This window comes from Lycium ferocissimum, chromosome 2, assembly GCF_029784015.1.
Source record: "Lycium ferocissimum isolate CSIRO_LF1 chromosome 2, AGI_CSIRO_Lferr_CH_V1, whole genome shotgun sequence".
NCBI classification, from domain to species: Eukaryota; Viridiplantae; Streptophyta; class Magnoliopsida; order Solanales; family Solanaceae; genus Lycium; species Lycium ferocissimum.
In genome coordinates, this window is record NC_081343.1 from 35,041,992 (window position 1) to 35,064,747 (window position 22,756).

General features: G+C 39.7%; 2 protein-coding genes across 2 annotated transcripts; both read left to right on the forward strand.

Moving 5' to 3' along the window:
- The first annotated feature begins 2,592 nt into the window (after positions 1-2,592).
- Positions 2,593-3,276, forward strand: LOC132035467 (hemoglobin-2-like). Its single transcript, XM_059425754.1, has one exon. The coding sequence runs from the start codon at positions 2,640-2,642 to the stop codon at positions 3,096-3,098; it is 459 nt and encodes a 152-aa protein (XP_059281737.1). The 5' UTR covers positions 2,593-2,639; the 3' UTR covers positions 3,099-3,276.
- Positions 3,277-18,651: 15,375 nt separating this feature from the next.
- Positions 18,652-19,407, forward strand: LOC132047542 (secreted RxLR effector protein 161-like). Its single transcript, XM_059438570.1, has one exon. It carries the CDS (start codon positions 18,652-18,654, stop codon positions 19,405-19,407), a length of 756 nt encoding a protein of 251 aa, XP_059294553.1.
- The last annotated feature ends 3,349 nt before the right edge of the window (positions 19,408-22,756 follow it).

Below are 22,756 nucleotides of genomic sequence, written 5' to 3' on the forward strand. Positions count from 1 at the left end.
CATGAAGTTAGCCATAGAGTTGGTTTGGCGTGGCAAAAGAATAAAATCATTTGTTATAGGTATATTTTCCGTGGCAAGAATGTTTTACCATCTTAGCTATAAGACACAAAATTTCGTAGCAATAAGTATTAGTTGTTAGTCATGGACCATGTAAAGTTTGTAGCTAATTTTTAGCCACATTCTCTTTTGCTACAAAGGCTACAGAAAAAAAATTGTGGCTACAGTGTTTAGCCACGGAAATTTTCATATTTAGCTACAATGTATTTTGTAGCTATATATGTGTTATAGTGTCTTTAGAGGCTTCATAGATATAGTCTAGTCAGTCAGATATTAGCAAACTTTTATGTTTTAGCCTTATTGGCTATTTATTCAGATGTTTCAGACTTAATCAGTGATTCTGCATTTAATATGTTTTCAGTCAGACTTTTAATAGATCAGCATATGTTAGTCTTATTTCCTTATTATTGCATGTTTTGATATCACATGTTGATTCAGCCAGCCTATGGGTTCGCTCGGTCACGTACGGTTAGGCACGAGTGCGTGTTACGCCTAGGCCATGGTTCGGAGCGTGACACCTTTGAATCAAATGGTAACTAAATACGGATTTGACGTGATCATTCAAATCTAAGAATCCTCATAATTAATTAATTAACTTTATATATTTAGGTATAGGCTTATGGCTATGGGAATAGGAATTACAGAAACATAATATCTACTTTTCATAATTCTAGTTACCTCCCTACATATAGTCTTTTGATATTACGCAGCCCTTCCGAAATTTTTGTTATCTAGACTTATTGTGTTTATGAAGCATTGAGAAGAAAGCGCAGAAGTTAAAACGGAAAATGATAAACATAAAAATAAAGCCATCTACCAAATCTTTTTAAATTTCAATTGTCATTTTCTTCCCTTTAATTGGTTATGGATAAAATGCTATCTTATTAGTAGTAATTAAGATGACATGTAAATAAGGGAACTGTAAAACTGAATAAGGAGAAAATTCTATTTGCAATTTTTTTTTTTCATTTTGCCTTAAACTTAAATAGGCTACACTTTTCTTTCTAATTATTTAAATTTGTATTGGGCTTAGAATGAGCCCTAATTTTGATGAAGATGTGTGTGTGTGTATATAAGTTTGGTTCGGTTTTGATTCGGGTTTGTTTGGTTTACCGCCAAACCAAATCAAATATTATAATTTTTTTTAAATTTAAAAACAAATCAAATCAAACCAAACTGGTTTTTGATTAATTAAATCGGTTTACTGATTCGGATCGATTTTTCAGTCTCATTTGGATACCCCTACTATTACTGAATACACTTTTGACCTTTTTCCGTTCTTTGTTAGGAAAATCAATCCTAATAGGAAACCACTTAACCAAGTCACCATGATTCTGGTATTTAAAATGTTCAGAAAATCAGAAAATACACGCTAAAGTTTTACTCGGCAACTATCATGTAATTTTATGCACGTGGGGAGGGCCCTTTCCCGTGTTGGTTCTAAGATGCATGCTTGACCCCTGAAAAAAAAAACGAAATTTAAAATCGTGATTGATCACTGACTTATCACGATTTTTCGTTTAGGCTACGCCATGACGTTACTATTTGAACCCTCGAACGTAAGCTAAAGTTTGTGTCATTTGAACACATCGTGCCCGACAGCACATGCGTGCGGTCTTGTTTTAAACAGAGCGTGAGAGACCAAATTTTTTCTTTTTTAAAATTTTTAATCATTAAAAATTAATTTTAAGAAAAACTCTATTTTAAAATCTATTTAAATAATTTTAAAAAAAAAAAACTGAAAAACCCAACCCATCTAAGATAGCCCCGCCCGCGGCTTGCTGCCTCCGTACGCGGCCGTAGCTGTAGCTCCTTCAAAATTTATTTAAACAAATCTCCGCCGAAAAACGGCACCATTTTTTTAATTATTAAAATAGATTTTGAAGCGGCGGCGGCGGCGGCGGTGGGGGCGGCGGCGAAGTGGGCTAGGTTTTCAGATCGGAGAGGATGGGTTGGGTTTTTCAAAAAAAAAATTTATTATTTAACTAGAATTTAAAATTAACTTTTCTTAAAAAAAATTTTTTTTGTTAACATGGCTTATTTTTATTGGGCTATTTTTCCATGTCGCAGCAAGTGTAGCTCACGCACCACACTTGATCTAGACTGTGTTCAAATGGCACAGTTTAGCTTGTGTTCGAGGATCCAGATGGTCATCGTTTCAGTTGAAGGATCTAAATGAAAAATCAGGACAAGCTCAGGGGTCCATCGATGACTTTAGCAAAAAAACAAATATAGACATTAGGCAGCGCATGAAGTAGGTAGAACTTTCAAGATAAGAAACAAAAACAAATTCATACACTTTGAACCTCCCAAGCACAAGCACCTGGTTTTCATCAAAAAACCATGTTCAGCCGCCGGTGGCTTTCAATTTTTTTCAACTTGTTCGAACTTTCTTATTTGTGCCACAAGAAAAGGCTCTTCATCACCATGAAAGGCTAAACACTTCAATCCAAACTCATTCTTATCCTTCATGCCCCTACTTAGTATATATACACACTGTGTCTTCCTAGATACCACCATATATTCCAGCAACCAAGTTCTCATATATACTTCCTTTTTATTCTAAAGTTTAGTCGTAAGTCATGAGTAGCTTTACAGAAGAACAAGAAGCTTTGGTAGTCAAGTCATGGGACTCAATGAAGAAGAATGCTGGTGAATGGGGTCTCAAATTCTTTCTCAAGATATTTGAGATTGCACCATCGGCTAAAAAGCTTTTCTCATTCCTCAAAGATTCAAATGTGCCTTTGGAACAGAATCCTAAACTCAAGATCCATGCTAAATCTGTCCTCGTCATGACTTGTGAAGCTGCAGTTCAACTTAGAAAAGCAGGAAAGGTTGTGTTGAGGGATTCAACTCTCAAAAAAATAGGTGCTACACACTTGAAATATGGTGTGGTTGATGAACACTTTGAGGTAACCAAGTATGCCTTGTTGGAAACAATCAAAGAAGCAATTCCAGAAATGTGGAGTGTTGATATGAAGAATGCATGGGGAGAAGCTTATGATCAATTGGTTAGCGCCATCAAGACCGAGATGAAGTAGCCTAATTCCTCTTGCAATGCTTGCAGCAAGTTTAATATAAATCTTATTCTCTTGTATTAATTTCCTTCTTTCAGTTTTCTTCAAACCTTTATAATAACAATTCGTGTGTTGTGTCTTAAAAAGAATCACAATAATTAATACTCTTGACATTAATTTTACTAAGTATACAGTTTTAATATCTTCACCAAAGCCTTTCTTTCTTGTAACCAAATAGATGCTCTTGGTATATTTTATGTTTTAATTAGACATCTTAGGTTTTGTTGTTCTTTATTTCACTCATCCTTTTTCATATCATATCCATATTAACTTATAAACTTTTTTTATGTAATTCTTCAATATAAAAAACTTAGATTAATTAATTCGTTGTTTAATTTAGGGATTTTAGTCAATTGGATCTTCTCCAAACCTTAATCTGACACTTACCAACACATATATAATGGAATTATCGGAAAAGGGCTAAATATATCCCAGTATTATTGAAAAAGGACCAAATATACCCCTCGCTATATTTTTGATTCAACTATACCCTACCGCTATACTATTGGCTCAAATATACCTTTTCTCGATTAAAGTTGTCCACCTTGGACCTAACATCCTACGTTGCAGTGACTTTTGATGACGTGGATGTCATATGGCTTTGCTACCTCATCACATTAACCCATTTTACTTCTCCCCTCTTCCACCACTAAAATTTTCTGCCCCCTACACCACCATTGCTACCATTATCGCCTATAGTTACAGCTCTAGAAAAAACCCCTTTCCCAACAGCATCCGATCCCCCCATTTTCTCAAAAAACGCACACCAACTGTTTGTGTAATTGCTCTTTCGGAAAAAAAAAAAAAACTCTACTCATAGGGTTTGAACTTAAAACTCTACCCATTAGATCGGAAGAAAACCCACATTCAGTACTGTTTGATTTCGCCATTTTCTCAAACCGCACACCAGGTGTTTGTGAAATTGAAAAAAAAAAAAACAGTGCTCATAGAATTGGAAAATTGGGTTATAACTATATGGCGGTAATGGTAGAAATGGTAGTGGAGGGATGAAAATTTTAGTGGTGGAAGAGGGGGAAGTAAAATGGGTTAGGGGTGATGAGGTGGCAATGCTACGTGGCATCAATCTCATCAAATGTCACTGCTGCATAGGGTGTTATGCCCAAGAACGGAGAAAGGTTATATTTTAGCCAATAGTATAACGGTTGTGGTACATTTGGACCAAAAGTATAACGAGAGATGTATTTGGCTCATTTTCAATGATACAGGCGGTATATTTGGTCCTTTACCATAGAATTATTAACTAAACATATGGTAATTTATAAACAGGTCGATAATACTTTGCCTGCATTAGTCAAACATAAGCTGAAACCTTGTTAGATAATAGCTCATTCACAAACATTTCATCTTGCTTTATATTGTTTCTCAACCGACCAGGCACGATTATTTTAGCGATTAAAGCTTTTGGGACATGCACGTGAAGAATTCTTCAAATAACATAATGGTGAAAAAAATTGCTAGAAAAGCAGCATATTAGTAAGTTATAGCAATTGCTCTTTTAATTTAAGTTTTTTCGTTCTTCTCTTACCCTATTTAATACGTTAATTAACCATTGCCGGGCATATGTAATCAGTAAACTTCGAAATTAGCTTTTCTTTAAGATTATATGCTATTCGCTAAAAGTTTGACTTGGTAATTATCTGTAATATCCCCTGCTATGAGAATTAGTATTACTTTAAGAAGCATGAAAGAGAAACGAAATTATAAGAAAATATAAGTTGCTAAAATACGATAATGACAACAAATAGATCAGAGAGGGATCAAGATAAGTGATGAAGTCCAGATCGCAAAACCCACAAAGGATGATAATATTCATTTTGAAAATATACGCCCAACTGCACAAGAGCACTAGTCGATATTAAGAGATTTCCAAGAAAAACTTGGTGATATTCACAAGACGTCAATTTTTTTCTTTTAAGCATTTGATATTCGGAACTCACTAGTCAGACTGATCTAAATTTAGTATGACTAAGCCAACCAAGAGATAAACTCATTGGTTCGACTATTCAAAATTTAGTATGAAGAAGCCGACCACGAGATATAAATTGCTCTGTACCAAGAGATCTTCCATTGTGGACCAACAAGATACACTATGAGTTGTTTTAGCGGGTCATTAAAATGATTGAATTGTACCATATGATACAAAGCGTGACAATGGTCGCATTCCCCACAAAGCAGAATGCACGTGGGGAGGGCCATTTCCCATGTTGGTTCTAAGATTCTCCTTTGACCCCATAAAAAACAAATATAGACAGCGCATGAAGTAGGTAGAATTTTCAAGACTAAGAAGCAAAAACAAATCCATACACGGAAAAAACCCCAAAATGCCCTTCCCTCCATCGTCTAAATTAACACTACACAAGCTTCCACCTAAGTCCAAGAGAATTCACACTCGACTCCAAGACATTGTCAATGAGAAGAAAATCCAACATTAAACTGATTTCACTGACAACACAATCTATTAGAGAAGCAAAAAAGCTAAGCTCTAACTCAATGTAACCTTCATGCTTAACTAACTAGTAATGTAGCAGTAAGTTAAGCTGCCGTCCATGATTCGTCGCACTTTTCTACAGGACAATAATATCTCAGCTCTCTCTGATACAAAGTCATATGAGGGTCTTGCAACCCCAGCCGAATACAAATACACAGGACCTAATAGTTCATTACTTAAATACATACCGTAAGAGAAGCTCTTAAATAGACACGGAACCATGGTAACTGCTTTTGCTTCCTTCTATCATCAGTTATGACTTCACAATTCTCCAGACACATCTAGATCGTGAGCCACTCTCATTATCAATTCAATGAACATCTTAGCTTCATATAGTGATCGCCTGTTTAGAGAACTATACAATAGAGACAACAAGAAATCACATGCTCCAATTTAAGTTCTCAGGTATAGTAAGAGAATTTACAAATGAGATCCACGTAGTTGGCACGCTATGGCTTATAGTGCACAATAAATGTGATGAGCCGCGTGCAAACTGCAACGTTGCAGATATGGAAATAAGCTCCTCCTATTTCCTTATCGGAATCATCTCATTAGGAACTTTAAGCACGTGCCTTTGCACTACCAAGAGTGAGTTCTAGATCATCCACAGTGTTGGATATTGGTTATGGGTCGCGGGCGCGTGTGGTGGACCCCTCCCCCCTCGCCCCACTTGCTGTGACTGCGCTGCAGTCACCGGTGGACTGACCCATTGTCCCCTCCCCGGCTGCCTTCCACTCCGTGGCGCCGGCGGTCCTGCCCCCCACACGTCACGTCCCCGGCCTCCCGCGTGGTTACTAGAGGCCAACGCGGGATTTTCAAACCCAAACAACCTTTCAACTTAAATACTTCCACCCTCTCCATCTCGCCTCCCGCGAAATCCTCGTCAATGCTCTAAATGACCACACGGTGGAAAAAAATTTGCCATGGTTGATGAATATAATGCTCTAATTAATAATAAGACGTGGGAGTTGGTTCCACGTCCCCACGATGTGAATCTTATTCGTTCTATGTGGATTTTTCGTCATAAAAAGAATTACGATGGTTCTTTTGAGAGGCACTGGCCCGTCTTGTCTCGTGATGGCGTGTCTCGACGGGTTGGAGTTTGACGACGAGACCTTCGGTCCGTCGTCAAGCCGGCTACTATTCGCACCGTCTTGAGCATTGCACTTACACACTCTTGGCCCATTCACGCGCAGTTGGACGTCAAGAATGCTTTCCACACGGTAATCTTAATGAGGCCCCCATTTATGTGCGTGACCTATTGGGTTTAAGGACCCACGGCATCCCCATCGTATCCGTCTCTTGAAGAAATCGTTGTACGCCTTAAGCAAGCTCCGTGCATGGTTCCAACGCTTTGCGGACTATGTCTCCACCATTGGTTTTTCACGTAGCGGATACGATCACTCTCTCTTTATTTATTGTCGAGGTTCGACATTGCTTACATTCGCTATATGTTGATGATATTATTCTCACGACTTCCCTCGATGCTCTCAGGAAATCCATCGTGTCTCGCTTGAGTGCGAATTTGCTATGAAGGATTTGGGCCCTCTCGGCTATTTTACGGTATCGGCACGTGTTGCCGGACTTCACACCGCATGTCTCTCTCTCGAAAAATTATGCGACGGACATTATAGAGCGTGCGGGCATGTTTGCTCGCAAGCCGATCCGGTACACCGGTCGACACCAAAGCCAAACTTGGTGCCACGGCGGCCTCGCTGCGATGATCCCAATATCGTAAGTTGACCGGCGCGTTACGATGCTACATTCGCGCGACCCGGACATCTCCTATGCGGTTCGACAAGTATGCCTTCACGTACGTGATCCTAAGGTTGCCCGTATGCATGCTCTTAAACGCATAGTCCGATACATTCAAGGTACTATTGACTTTGGTCTCCATCTGTACAAGTCCTCCGCTTCTCTCTTGTCTGCTTATCGATGCGGATTGGGGTGGTTGTCCAGGACACTCGCAGCTCCACGTCCCGGTTCTTGTGTCTTCCTCGGCGATAACCCTCTCCTCTGGTCATCCAAACGGCGGCCCACTATGTCTAAATCGAGTGCGCCGAATACCGTGGCGTTGCTAATGTAGTATACGAGTCTGTTGGCTTCGCAACCTTCGGAGCTCCGTTATCCAATTCGGTCGGCTACGTTAGTCTATTGTGATAATGTTAGTGCCATATACCTATCGGGTAATCGTTCGACACCAACGCACTAAACATATTGAGATGGACATACATTTCGTACGTGAGAAAGTTGCCGTGGAGAAGTTCGTGTCCTTCACGTCCCGTCCCGCTACCAGATCGCGATATCTTCGCACTAAAGGTCTTCCGCGCGTGCTCTTTGATGATTTCGGGGACGATCTAAGCGTACGACAACCTCGCTTCGGCGGGGGTGTGATAGACTATGTAATAGTATAAATATTGTAAATATTCCCTTCTTATGTATTGTAATCGAGGTCTGTAATTTAGGCTAGTATCATTCTAATTAGGGATACCTACTTTTGTATATAATAACCTTGATACATAATACAAGGCACGGATTGATTTCTTACATGGTATCGGACTAGGTTTCCTTCCAAAACCCTAGCCGTCCACCTCTCTCTCTCTCTTCCAACCCCTAACCCTAGCCGTCCCTTTTCCTCCTTCCTCTTCTCCTCCCGTGGGACAACAAAAATTTCCGTGCTGCTTTAACCGTCACGAATGTGAAATCCTTAATCCCAATCACTCGAACATGGAAAGCAAGCCGTTATCACGAATGGGCAACCCTATTCAAAGTCCTAGCCCGCGTTCGCTCCGTACTCGAGCACATCATACCACCCACCGACACCATTGAACTCACCGCGTATGACGCGATAAAGGCGGCTAACCTTCCGCTGCGGAACGCCTAGATGCGGTGGTCCTTGATGGATATACGCCACCGTCTCCCGCTGATATTCTTACCTCTATTCTCGTGGCGGATGATGTTGCCGAAGGCTTGGAATCGCGTTGCTCAACTTTTCCAAGATAACAAACACTCGCGGGCGGCGTACCTTGAAACTAAATTCACCACCACAAAAATGGCCGACTTCGGCTCGGTTATGGCTTTATTACGATAGGCTCGAGTCTCTCGCGGATCGACTTGCCAACGTCGGGTCGCCGGTGTCGATCCGACCGGTCTTGCGACTTCTCGCCGGCCAGGAGACGTATGCACACTTTGTCACCACCATTCAACGGAAAGATGTCTTGCCTTCTTTCTGCGAAGTGTGCTCCGGACTCGAAGCTTGAAGATGCGCCCCGCGAGGAACGTGCCGCGATTCCAACCCCCGCGGCTCTACTTGTTGATAATGATACTACCTCCACCACTGGCGGTAACAATAATTCCGCTAACCGACGTGATAATAATCGTGGCGAGAATTCCTAACCGGAACAAGGGCAAAAATAACAACAACAACGCCAACCGCGGGAAGCGAGGCCGCGGCGGCCACGGGCCCGCCCCCGGTGGTGGCCGGTGGCCGACGGGACGCCACCGGCGGGGGGCTACTGCTGCGGCCGCCCCGGCGGTGGCCCGCCCCCTGCCCGTACCCGACGAGCGGTGGCGGCGGCGACCCGCCACGTCGCGGCCGGCAAATGCATTCTTGGCGCGGGTCCTCGGCCTCGCGGGCTATTCCATGCACGTTCCTCCCGACTCGGGGGTACACTCGACGACGTGGAGGCGACCATGCATACTCATCCTTGCATCAACCGGATGACAATTGGTACATGGACACCGGGCGACTTCTCACATCGCGCGACTCGGGTACTCTCGCGTCTTATTTTAATTTGACAATAATTACGGAATCATTGTTGGTAATGGTAGCACTATTCCAATTCGAGGCTATGGTCATACATCCCTTCCCCCGCTAATGCTCGATTACGTCTCCGAAATGTCTTGCATGCTCCAAAACTCATCAAAAACCTTGTTTCCGTACGTAAATTCACTAAGGATAATAATGTTTTCGTTGAGTTTGATCTCTTGGGTTTTTACGCGAAGGATTTACCGACGGGGAGCCGCCTAATGAGATGTGAGAGCACCGGGAATTGTATCCTCTCAATGCCACGAATGGTCCACTCCACCATCCACCTTCCTTGCCGCATCACCTAGCTTGTGGCGTTCCCGCCTCGGCCGTCGGGAAAAGCTATCCTTAGTTCTCTTCGTAGTAATGCCTTAATTGAATGTAATAGGGCCCGTACTTCTTTTTGCACCTCTTGTCCTTTGGGAAACATGTTAAATTGCCATTTTCGATTCATTGTCGTTTACTACTATGCCGTTTGACATTATTCATAGCGATTTATGGACATCTCTGTTTTAAGTTCTAATGGGCACACATTTATTATGTTTTCTTTCTTGATGATTATAGTAATTTTCTTTGGACTTTTCCTATCTCTAACAAGTCCCAAGTGTATACGTCTTTCTATCTTTTAAGGCATTAATACGGACTCAATTCGAAAGAGACATTAAAAACATTCAATGTGACAATGGGCGGGAATTCGCAAATGGGCAATTTCAATCTTTTGCGCCTCGATGGTATAAATTTTCGGTTTTCTTGCCCATACATCTCCTCAAATGGCAAGCGGAACGAAAAATTAAATCCATTAACAACATAGTGCGCTCTTCTTGTCCACTCCTCCGTCCCCTCTTTTTGCATCATGCTCTGTAAATGGCCACCTACCTCCTCAATATACTTCCCACTAAAGTCCTTAGGCATAAATCACCAACCCAAGTTCTCTATCAATGAACCCCTCCTATTCTCATCTCCGGGTTTTTGGGTGTCTATGCTATCCATTTTTCCCATCTACGACTATTCATAAGTTACAAGCAAGATCCACCCGTGTGTTTTTTGGGCTATCCGTTGAATGTAGAGGATATAAGTGTTATGATTTGTCCACCAACAAAATCATCATCTCGCAGCATGTCTCTTTGACGAAACTCAATTTCCCTTCTCCAAATTGCACTACCCTCCCCAACGTCTATGAATTCTTGGACCATGGCATTTCCCCATATACCTTCGTTTTCTATCTCGCTGCTCCTCCCGTCGTTCCCTCGGTCCGCCCCCTCCACCGCTCTCCGCACCGGTGGACACGGCCCGGCCCTCCCTCCCCCCCCTGCCCCACCCGTGAGCGCGGCGGTCACCGGTGGACACGACCCATTGTCCCCTCCCCCCGCCCCCGCCGCGACCGCGCCAGGTCCTGCCACCCCCCGCGGTCGGCGCGGCGGCCCTCCCGCGTGGTTCTAGAGGCCAACGCGGGATTTTCTCAAACCCAAAACAACCTTTCAACTTAAATACTTCCCTCTCTCCATCTCGCCTCTCTCCCGCGAAATCTGTCAATGCTCTAAATGACCACAGTTGGAAAGCTGCCATGGTTGATGAATATAATGCTCTAATTAATAATAAGACGTGGGAGTTGGTTCCACGTCCCCACGATGTGAATCTTATTCGTTCTATGTGGATTTTTCGTCATAAAAAAGAATTACGATGGTTCTTTTGAGAGGCACAAAGCCGTCTTTGTACGTGATGGCGGGTCTCGACGGGTTGGAGTTGCTGCGACGAGACCTTCGGTCGGTCGTCAAGCGGCTACTATTCGCCCGTCTTGAGCATTGCGCTTACACACTCTTGGCCCATTCATCGGTTGGACGTCAAGAATGCTTTCCTACACGGTAATCTTAATGAGGCTGTTTATATGCATCGGCCCTATTGGGTTTAAGGACCCGGCATCCCCATCGTATGTCCGTCTCTTGAAAAAAAAATCGTTGTACGGCCTTAAGCAAGCTCCCGTGCATGGTTCCAACGCTTTGCGGACTATGTCTCCACCATTGGTTTTTCACATAGCGAGGATACGATCACTCTCTCTTTATTTATTGTCGAGGTTCGACATTGCTTACATTCCGCTATATGTTGATGATATTATTCTCACGGCTTCATACGATGCTCTCGGAAATCCATCGTGTCTCTGTAGTGCCGAATTTGCTATGAAGGATTTGGGCCCTCTCGGCTATTTTACGGGTATGTTTGCCGGACTTCATGTTTCTCTCTCGGAAAAATTATGCACGGACATTATAGAGCGTGCGGGCATGCGCACTCAGGACGCGGTCGGACACGGGGTCGACACCAAAGCCAAACTTAGTGCCACGGCCGGCCCTCGCTTGCGATGATCCCACCCAATATCGTAAGTTGGTCGGCGCGTTCTCGATGCCTTACATTCACACGACCGGACATCTCTATGCGGTTCAACAAGTATGCCTTCACATGCATGATCCTAAGGTTGCCCGTATGCGTGCTCTTAAACGTAGTCCGATACATTCGAGGTGCTATTGACTTTGGTCTCCGTACGTACAAGTCCTCCGTTGCCTCTCTTGTCTCTTATCTTGATGCGAGATTGGGGTGGTTGTCCGGACACTCGCCGCTCCACGTACGGTTCTTGTGTCTTCCTCGGCGATAACCTCCTCTCTGGTCATCCAAACGGCGACCCACTATGTCAAATCGTCGAGTGCGAGGCCGAATACCGTGGCGTTGCTAATGTAGTATACGAGTCTGTTGGCTTCGCAACCTTCTCTTGGAGCCTCGTTATCCCAATTCGGTCAGCTACATTAGTCTATTGTGATAATGTTAGTGCCATATACCTATCAGGTAATCCAGTTCAGCACCAACGCACTAAACATATTGAGATGGACATACATTTCGTACGTGAGAAAGTTGCCCGTGGAGAAGTTCGTGTCCTTCACGTCCCGTCCCGCTACCAGATCGCAGATATCTTCACTAAAGGTCTTCCGCGCGTGCTCTTTGATGATTTCGGGGACGGTCTAAGCGTACGACAACCTCCCGCTTCGTACAACGCGGGGGTGTGATAGACTATGTAATAGTATAAATATTGTAAATATTCCTTCCTTATGTATTGTAATCGAGGTCTGTAATTTAGGCTAGTATCATTCTAATTAGGGATACCTACTTTGTATATAATAACCTTGATACATCAATACAAGGCACGGATTGATTTCCTACAAAACTGATTTCACTGACAACACAATCTATTAGAGAAGCAAAAAAGCTAAGCTCTAACTCAATGTAACCTTCATGCTTAACTAACTAGTAATGTAGCAGTAAGTTAAAGGTTGCCGTCCATGATTCGTCGCACTTTTCTACGGGACAATAATATCTCGGCTCTCTCGATACAAAGTCATATGAGGTCTTGCAACCCCGACCGAATACAAATACACGGGACCTAATAGTTCATTACTTAAATACATACCGTAAGTAAGAGAAGCTCTTAAATAGACACGGAACCATGTAATAGTTTTGCTTTGCTTCTATCATCGATTATGACTTCACAATTCTCTAGACACATCTAGATCGTGAGCCACTCTCATTATCAATTCAATGAACATCTTAGCTTCATATAGTGATCGTTTGTTTAGAGAACTATACAATAGAGACAACAAGAAATCACGTACTCCAATTTAAGTTCTCGAGGTATAGTAGAGAATTTACAAATGAGATCCGCGTAGTTGGCACGCTATGGCTTATAGTGCCTGATAAATGTGATGAGCCGCGTGCAAGCGCAACGTTGCGAATATGGAAATAAGCTCCTCTATTTCCTTATCGGAATCATCTCATTAGGAACTTTAAGCACGTGCCTTTGCACTACCAAGAGTGAGTTCTAGATCATCCACGGTGTTGGATATTGGTTATGGGTCGCGGGCGCCATGTGGGTGACCGGCCGGTTTTTATTACAGTGATAAGATGAAAATTAACTTCCCTTGAGAAGTTACCAACACAGTAAAAAGTCCTTGAGAAGTTACCAACACAAAAAAAAAGAAACATGATAGTGGGATAAGATTATGGGAATGTGCTGGTGTTGGTTTCTTTCACTTTATCAACCGTAAAAACATAACCTCCTCTTCTATATATGAAAAATACTCCAACATTCTCCATAGATACACAGAAAAGAATAACACGCGTAAAGAAAAGAGAAGTGAAAGACATCTAGTTCGTGAAAAAGTACTCCGTTTCCAAGTGAGACGAAGTCGATTTGGGGCAATTTTTGTGGTGATCTTGTGCAAAACCGGTGCTAACAGGTACATCATCTTTGTTCTTGTTTCAAGATATGAAAACCTTCAATGGCATCAGAGCAACTGTTAATTGTTCCCAGTCTGAGTATTTTTTTTCTCTCTTGAAATATCTGCGTTATTTTTTCTTTCGATTTAATAGAACGCTACAACAGATTTGCTAAGAAAAGAATCATTGTTGCATTTTTTTTTGTTAATCTGTTACAAACAAAGAGAGAGAAAGAAATTGCTTTAAAATTGGTTTCCGTGTTTTTTTTTTTTTTTTTTTTGGGTGTGAAAAAGAAAATGTTGCCCTTCAATATATTGTGGTCTTTACTTTGTAAATAAAGAGTGAAGTTTCAGCACTTTAGGGAAAGGTGAGTGTTCAGAAAGTAAAATGTGTGGTTGTCATTGAATTACTAAGGCCTATATGTCTATTGAGTATGACATGAACAGAAAAAAAAAAAAAAAAGAGAAGTACTTTATTGTACCAGTACTATTTGCAGAGACACACTTTAATAGTAATGTCTTTTTGACTTAGTGGCCCACTTGATAAATGTATTTCTTTATTGTGTAAAAAGATACAGCAAGTTTTTTTTGAAAAGTCATGTCATATTCTCAATACACATTAGTGTAAGGAGTTTTCTACAATTGAGAAACCACCAGGCATTAACGTGACATCAGGGGCAAAGAACTTGCCTAAATATAATGAAATTATTTCCTTTATTCTATGAAATTGCTAAAGACTAGAATGGTTCTTTGTTTTAGTAAAAAAAAATTCTCCTAATAGCCATGCCATTATATTGGTATATGATCCTTAAATGTATTTTTTGTCTTCTACGAGTAATGTGGCATGTGTTGTCATATTGAATGGTATGTTTATTCTTATTGTTTCATTGTTCCCATTTCAGATATGGCTGGACAGGGACAAGCTCGAAGTACTCCAAGTGGGAGTTCCCGAAATCGAGCAAGGAGACAATGTAAAAGAGTACGTCGTCGTGGGACACATTTCTGTGGATGTGAAGTCATAAGGAATAATGTTCCAAGGGCGACGCAAAATCTATTAAGGGATCAAAGGGCTATACGAAGGGAAGGAGAGAAGAAATTCAAAGAATTTAAAGCTTTTAAGATGTCTCCTAATACTTCAGTGCCTGAACATATTGAACTTTTTCGGTTGAAACGAGAAGAACTTGCTAATTTTATTGAAATCTCGGATTGGGAAGCTTTAGCAATTTTAGTAGATTCCCTCCGAGAGCCTTGGAGTGGTATTTTAGTTAATATTTATCACGATTTCTTTTTAAGTCAACTTTTTGAGGTGTATGTTCAAGAACTTGAAGTCGAGTGGGAGATTATGAACTTGTAATTTGAATTGTGAATTTTTTTTCAATATATGGTTATGTTATTTAACTTTCTTTTGTATCCCGTTTATTTATTTATTTCAAATGGGTTGAGACATAATTGAAAGTTATTAAATAAAATTCACGCTAAGATTTATTTTTTCCATTTTTGATTAAACACTTAGACTGTAGATGATGATCGAAAACTTTGTGACCTTTCGATTTTATACTAAATGTGAAGTCATTTATGGGAATTAATTGCTTGAGTGTGAATATCACATGCATAAATTTATTAAAGTAAGTATTGATGAATAAGAACTTGCTTAATTGTCTCAATCAACAGGTATGACATCTAAGAGTATCATTGCTGACTTAAACAACGGTGAAAAACTGAATGGCGAGAATTACGACATCTGGAGTCGTAAAATGTGGTATGTACTAGAAGAGCAAGATGCTCTAGAAGGTATTAACCATGTTTTGGTTCACCCGGAAGAGGTAACAACGCTCGGCCGGAAGAGATCCGGGAAACTTACAATGCGTGGAAAAAGAAAGATTCTACTTGCGCATGGAATTATTGTAAGTTACGTCGTTGATGATCTCGTTCACGAATGTGAAGAATACCTACTTGCTCATGCTATGTGGGCACACTTACGAGAGACTTATGGGGGTACCCGCGTGACCCGCCTTAGACAGTGACTATCAAATTTGACACTTACAAGAAGCGTCATGATCACAATGTCAAGCAACACCTTAGGGTGATGTCTAAAATGATTGCTCAACTCAAAAAGTCTTTGGTCATGTTCTCTCGATGAAGCGGCGAGGTTCGAGCGGTGATCCGGTCTCTTCCCAATAGTTGGGAACACTTGAAGGTTAACTTAACCCATAATGATAGCATCAAAACTTTTTCTGATGTTGCCCGTCATGTCGAGCTTGAAGACGAGCGTCTTGGTGCTGCCAAAACTGTATCTAATGCCTATGTGGCAGAATCAAGTGGCACAAAGTCTTCTGGCTTCAAGCGCAAGAAGAATTGGAAAAATGACGGAAAGGGTAAGGAGACCGGAGAAGGACCTTCCAAGAAAAGGAACAAGCCAAATCGAAGGAAAACGAGTTTTCCAAGAAGAAAGACAAGAGTAAGATGAAATGCTACAAGTTGCCATGTTCCGGGGCATTTTGCTCATAAGTGTCTCGGCGAAAAAGGTAGCATTTCAAAACGCATCTCTAAGTGCTACATATGTTTCTAGCCTTTGTTTACTAAGCGAACCTTATCCTGTGTGGATTGTAGACTCGGGGCCACCGACCATGAGTCGTGATCGAGAAGCGTTTGTGGAGTTTCGTCGAGTCTCTTTGGATCAAGGTGAATATATGTAGGAAATAATGCAAAGCTTGAAGTCAAAGGGATAGGCACTTGCAAAATGGACTTGCGTGGTGGCCGAACTTTGATGTTGCATGATATCCTATATGCTCCAGATCGAACGTGACTTAGTATCGTATACATTCTTCTAGATCTAGGTTTCAATTTAAAGTTTAGTCGCAATGGTGTTAGAATTACTCAAGACAATGTTTTTTATGGTTTTGGACTTCGTTATGATGGTTTTATTGTTTTAGATTGTAATCCTTCTGACTTATGACTATTATGTTGACCGTTGTGTAATGACATGTTATTTTAGTAACAGTGATGTTGATGTTATTACATGGCATGCAAGATTAAGTCACATAGGGCAAGACCGGATAAATAGATTGGCAAAGGAAGGGCATTTAGGTCCTTTCTCCAAAATTGAAATGCCAACTTGTGAAAATTGTCTTGTAGGAAAGATTACACGTAAACCATTTGGGAAGGCTAAGAGAGCGAGACTCCCATTGCAATTAATCCATTCGATATCCGTGGTCCAATGAATGTGAGGGCGAGGTACGGTGCTTTGTATTTCATTACATTTATTGATGATTTCACGCGCTTTGGTTATGTCTATTTGATTTCTCATAAATTTGAAGCACTTGAATGCTTTAGAAAATATATGAATGAAGTTGAGAATCAATTAGATAAAAGTATAAAGACTTTAAGAACCGATCGAGGCCGTGAATATTTATCAAAACAGTTTGAAGAATTATGTAATGAAAAAGGCATTATGAGACAGTTAACTACTCTTTACACACCTCAACAGAATGGTGTAGCAGAAAGAAGGAATAGAACATTATTGGACATGACAAGATCTATGATGGCGCAGGCAAATTTACCTATCTCCTTCTGGGGAGATGCGTTATTGACTGCAGCCTACATACTAAATGAAGTGCCTTCTAAATCAGTTACTTCCACTCCCTATGAGCTATGGACTGGTCATAAACCGAACTTGAATGATCTACAACCTTGGGGTTGTGCTGCATATGTAAAGGATTGTTTTGGTAAGTTTGGAAAAGGCGAGTCCAAAAAGGGAAGAAATGTATCTTCATAAGATACTCGAACACTCCAAAGGGTATGTGTTCATTGGTGAATTAGAAGATGGAAGTATAGCGAAATTGAATCACGAGATATCACTTTTTTTAGAAAATGATTTTCCCAAAAAGGGCGAAATAAAAGAAGGAGAGCCTCTTTACGAAATGTTAAATTCAGATGATCAAACAATGTCTTCGGACATGTTTGATAGTCAAATAGATCAAGGATCGGTTCTTGGTCCAAGTGGAAGTTTTGAATCCCAAAATCCTTTAGAGGAATCTGAATTTCAACAACGTAAGAGTACCAGAAAAAGTGTACCTAAACTATCTTTATGAGATTGAAGATTACATTTTCTGGTGTCTCCCACGGGAATTGGATGAGCCTAATTAACGTACCGAGGCTTTGGCAAGTCCTGGAAAAGATGAATGGATGAAAGCAATGAAAGAAGAATTGGAGTCCATGAGAACCAACAAAGTCTGGGATCTGGTTGATCTTCCTTCTGGGCGTAGACCTATTGGGAATAAATGGGTTCTCAAGGTTAAACGTAAAGCGGACGGGTCAATAGAAAGATACAAGGCACGATTGGTCGCAAAAGGTTTTACCCAACAAGCTGGAATAGATTATGAGGAAACTTTTTTACCAGTTGTGAAGTTTACCTCAATTCGGTTACTTTTGGCTATTGTTGCACGTTTGGATCTAGAGTTACACCAAATGGTCGTGAAAACAGCTTTTCTCAATGGAGAATTAAACGAGGAAATCTACATGGAACAACCTGTAGGTTTCATCGTTAAAGGCCAAGAAAAGAAGATTTGCAAATTAAAAAGATCTATTTATGGCCTGAAGCAGTCTTCAAGGCAGTGGTATTTGAGATTTCACAAAGAGGTGATTTCATATGATTTCACCATGATCGATGAAGACCATTGCATCTATGTGAAGAAGTTCAATGGAATGTTTGTAATTATTTCCCTTTACGTAGATGATATTTTATTAGCCGGAAATAATTTGGAGTATGTGAAAACTATCAAGTCATGGCTTTCAAAGTCATTCGACATGAAAGACATGGGTGAAAACGAACTATATATTGGGTGTTAAGATCAAAGAGATCGTTCCAAGAAGGTTTTGAGTCTATCTCAGGAAACTTATATAAGGAAAATTTTGGAATGCTTCCGAATGAATAGTTGCAAACCCATGGATACTCCAATAGTAAGAGGTGAAACTTTAAGCCTTGAAATGTGTCCAGAGACTGAAAAAGAAAAGGAAGACATGTCTCGAGTTCCATATTCTAGTGCTGTTGGGATCTTGATGTACGCTATGATGTGTACTCGTCCGGGCATTTGTTATGCCGTAGGTCTGGTTAGCAAGTATCAGTCCAATCCTGGAAGAGATCATTGGAAAGCTATGAAGAGGATCTTCCGATACCTGAAAGGAACTGTTGATTATTCATTATGTTATAGTGGAAATGATTTACACTTGAGAGGATACACGAATGTTGATTGGGGTGGTGACCGGAACGATAGAAAATCGACATCCGGTTATGCTTTCTTACTTAATAGTGGTGCTATTTCATGGAAAAGTAAGAAACAAACTTGCACGGCTCTTTCAACCATGGAAGCTGAGTTTGTGGCTTGTGCATCTGCAGTACAAGAAGCTATTTGGTTAAAAAGATTCTTTGAGCATTTGGACGTAGCAAAGAATTCTCAAGGATTAATGATTTTACATTGTGATAGTCAAGCGGCTATTCCAGACACAAATGATCCTAAGTATCACAACAAAACCAAGCACATTGACATCAAGTATAACTTTGTAAGAGACACAGTAGCAAGTGGAGAAGTAAATTTACAATACATACCTACGCGTGAGATGATAGCTGATCCTTTTACAAAGGTGATATCTGGAGACTTATTTGAGAAACATATTATGGCTCTAGGTTTGCGTAGGATATGATTATATTTCTGTATTGTAAAATGACTTGGTTGTTACAATATTTTCATCAATATTTGACTCTTGAATTTTTGTTCATATCTTCTATGCATGTGATGATGTAATTTTATTGATAAAGTATGTCGAACAAGTCGCGAGATTGGCTCTCTCACACGAGCAATCGTCTCTTACGTTGAGTAACGTAAAGAGATGAGTTCCACCACCATGTTATGACTTGTTTTGTAAGCCAGATATGAGTTTCTCTAAGAAGATGGATTTGAGGATCATTGAAGAGAGAAGCTCAGGTTAGACATTTTGGAGATGTCTAGATCAAGATCTGTACGGTGTTGAATGAGTAAAAGAATGAGACACACGCACCAATATAAGGTGAGAACACTGTAGCACGTGTTTCATACCACGTGTGCTAAGCGACCAATGGGTTAATGGAAGAATAGATCCCTGCTTCTTCATTGTGTGAGACCCCGAAAAGTTACATTAACTTTTCAAAGGAATACCCTTTGACCTTTGGCTGTTTCTTGAAGTTTCAATCAGTGTTGCTACTTTAGCATGTTACTAATAGCCATGAGTGATTTGGTAATGAAGTGTATGTCTAGGAAAGGAGTTGATTTGGAACAGACAGATTGGAGTCGAAAGGGAAGACAATTAAAATTATTAATTTAACTTGTATTCACAGGCCGGCCATTACACTTACCATAAGGGTGTCAAGTGTAATAGTGGATATAAAGTTAAACATGAACTCGAGTTCACCTATTTAGAGGACGAGAGATCGGATAATTAGCTACTGGAGTAGCGAATGATGTCAGGAGTATTGCGAGTGATAAGATCCTTGTGTTAGTAGTGAATCCCTTCCGTATGTGATCGGATTTCTATGTGGAGCTCTTGTACAACCTTAATAGGTTTGGAATGCTATAGCTCTTGAAGCTGCGAAGTCGCACGAACTATTTGTCAGTATGAATTATGTGTGTTATTGACATGGTACTGATTTGAGTCCAGTCCACCATGTGCAAAGTGGGAGATGTTGGATATTGGTTATGGGTCGTGGGTCGCCCGTATGGACCGACCAAATCGGTTTTTATTCGAAGTGATAAGATGAAAATTAACTTCCCTTGAGAAGTTACCAACACAGTAAAAAGTCCTTGAGAAGTTACCAACACAAAAAAAAAAAAAAAAAAAAAAAACGTGATAGTGGGATAAGATTATGGGAATGTACTGGTGTTGGTTTCTTTCACTTTATCAACCGTAAAAACATAACCTCCTCTTCTATATATGAAAAATACTCCAGCATTCTCCATAGATACACAGAAAAGAATAACACACAGTAAAGAAAAGAGAGAAGTGAAAGACATCTAGTTCGTGAAAAAGTACTCCGTTTCCAAGTGAGATGAAATCAGATTTGGGGCAATTTTTATGGTGATCTTGTGCAAAACTTCCGCTGCTAACAGGTACATCATCTTTGTTCTTGTTTCAAGATATGAAAACCTTCACACAGCAACTTCATGTATTCTCTCACCTTCCCATGCCTTCACTGCAGCCTCTCAAAATCAAACTCGTAGCCCACATGTCCCTTTTGAAGCTACAAGCTGACCAAACATACCATGGCCACTTAAGGAATCTAAGAGAATGTTCTTTGAGGAGGAACGAGTTTTACAAGGTTAAAAGTAGGCGAAGTTGGGGCTCGCCACCGATGGAAGGCCGACCCCTGCAAATTCAGCGAGGTTATAGACTTATATTTCCCCTTTCTTTTGAATTATTTACTTAAGTTATCTTGGAACTTACTTATGTAATGGTGGAATTTGACATAAGAGTATTACGTTAAACTTTTTCGTTTGGATTTTGAATTTAGGTTATATTTTCAATTTTAAGCTATCTGCTTTCACATCGCATGTTTTTTTTTCACTTACATTTGATGGATTTTTGTGTCAAACATTTGAATAATGTTATGGCATTATATTTATAAGTATTATTTTTTTCTCAAACATCCAATCCATGATGTTCTCACAAAAAAAGTATTCTTTTAAGTTTTATAATTCATTAAAATTAAAATATTATTAACTTGAAAAAAAAAAATATATATATATATATATATATATATCAATTATTTTTTACAACATTAGTTACAAATATATTATTATTAATTAATATATTTTCAAGAAGTAATGTGTTATTTTTTATTTTATTGTTTCGGGCTTTCAGCCTACTGATGAAGGATAAACCTACTTCAACCTTCCATTGAATGCAAGAAGATCATCCGGCGGGTGGGAGCATCACAAATTTCAGACAAATACTTAATTTATTTTTGGATATGAGATACTTTAGAGTTTTACAAATTAAAATTGAAATGTAAAACATATTGTACATAGTTTGTAAATATTATATTTTAATTTGACAAGAATTTAAATGTGATGTTTGTTACTATCAAGCCTATCTAGTTTTTATTCTCCAAACTTCATTTGTGTAATTTGGAAAATGTATTGTGAATGTCATGAAGTTTAGTTATATAATTGTGTATTATTTGTATGAAATAAGTCATACCTAAATTTTTGTTGGTAATATTCATAATAATAGGTATGAATATGGAATATCTGAAAATAGTTAATTAGGGAAAAACAAATATTCATAATATATGCATGAATATGGAATATTTAAAATAGTTAATTAGGGAAAAATAACAATAAATTTGAAATGGAAAGATTTCTGCTACCAATATATTATTTTTTATCAATAAATTTAATTTAAAAAGTCAACCTCAGATCTTATGCGGGATTTCTAGCTACGAAACTTTAAATTGGAGGCTAAACATAATCTTTAATACTAAGAGGTTAATTTGTAGCATAGCTATATATTTAAAATTTTGTGGCAAAATAGATTACTTCTTTTGCCACAATGTTTCACTTTGTGGCTAAAGCATGAAGTTAGCCATAGAGTTGGTTTGACGTGGCAAAAGAATAAAATCATTTGCTATAGGTATATTTTCCGTGGCAAGAATGTTTTACCATCTTAGCTACAAGACACAAAATTTCGTAGCAATAAGTATTAGTTGTTAGCCATAGACCATGTAAAGTTTGTAGCTAATTTTTAGCCGCACTCTCTTTTGCTACGAAGGCTACAGAAAAAAAAATTGTGGCTAAAGTATTTAGCCACGGAAATTTTCATATTTAGCTACAATGTATTTTGTAGCTATATATGTGTTATGTTGTAGTGTCTTTAGAGGCTTCATAGATATAGTCTAGTCAGTCAGATATTAGCAAACTTTTATGTTTTAGCCTTATTGGCTATTTATTCAGATGTTTCAAACTTAATCAGTGATTCTGCATTTAATATGTTTTCAGTCAGACTTTTATTATATCATCAT

What these genes read in the sequence shown, in the direction of transcription:
- LOC132035467 (XM_059425754.1), top strand. Translation starts at nt 2,640, where the DNA reads ATGAGTAGCTTTACAGAAGAACAAGAAGCTTTGGTAGTCAAGTCATGG.
- LOC132047542 (XM_059438570.1), top strand. Translation starts at nt 18,652, where the DNA reads ATGGATACTCCAATAGTAAGAGGTGAAACTTTAAGCCTTGAAATGTGT.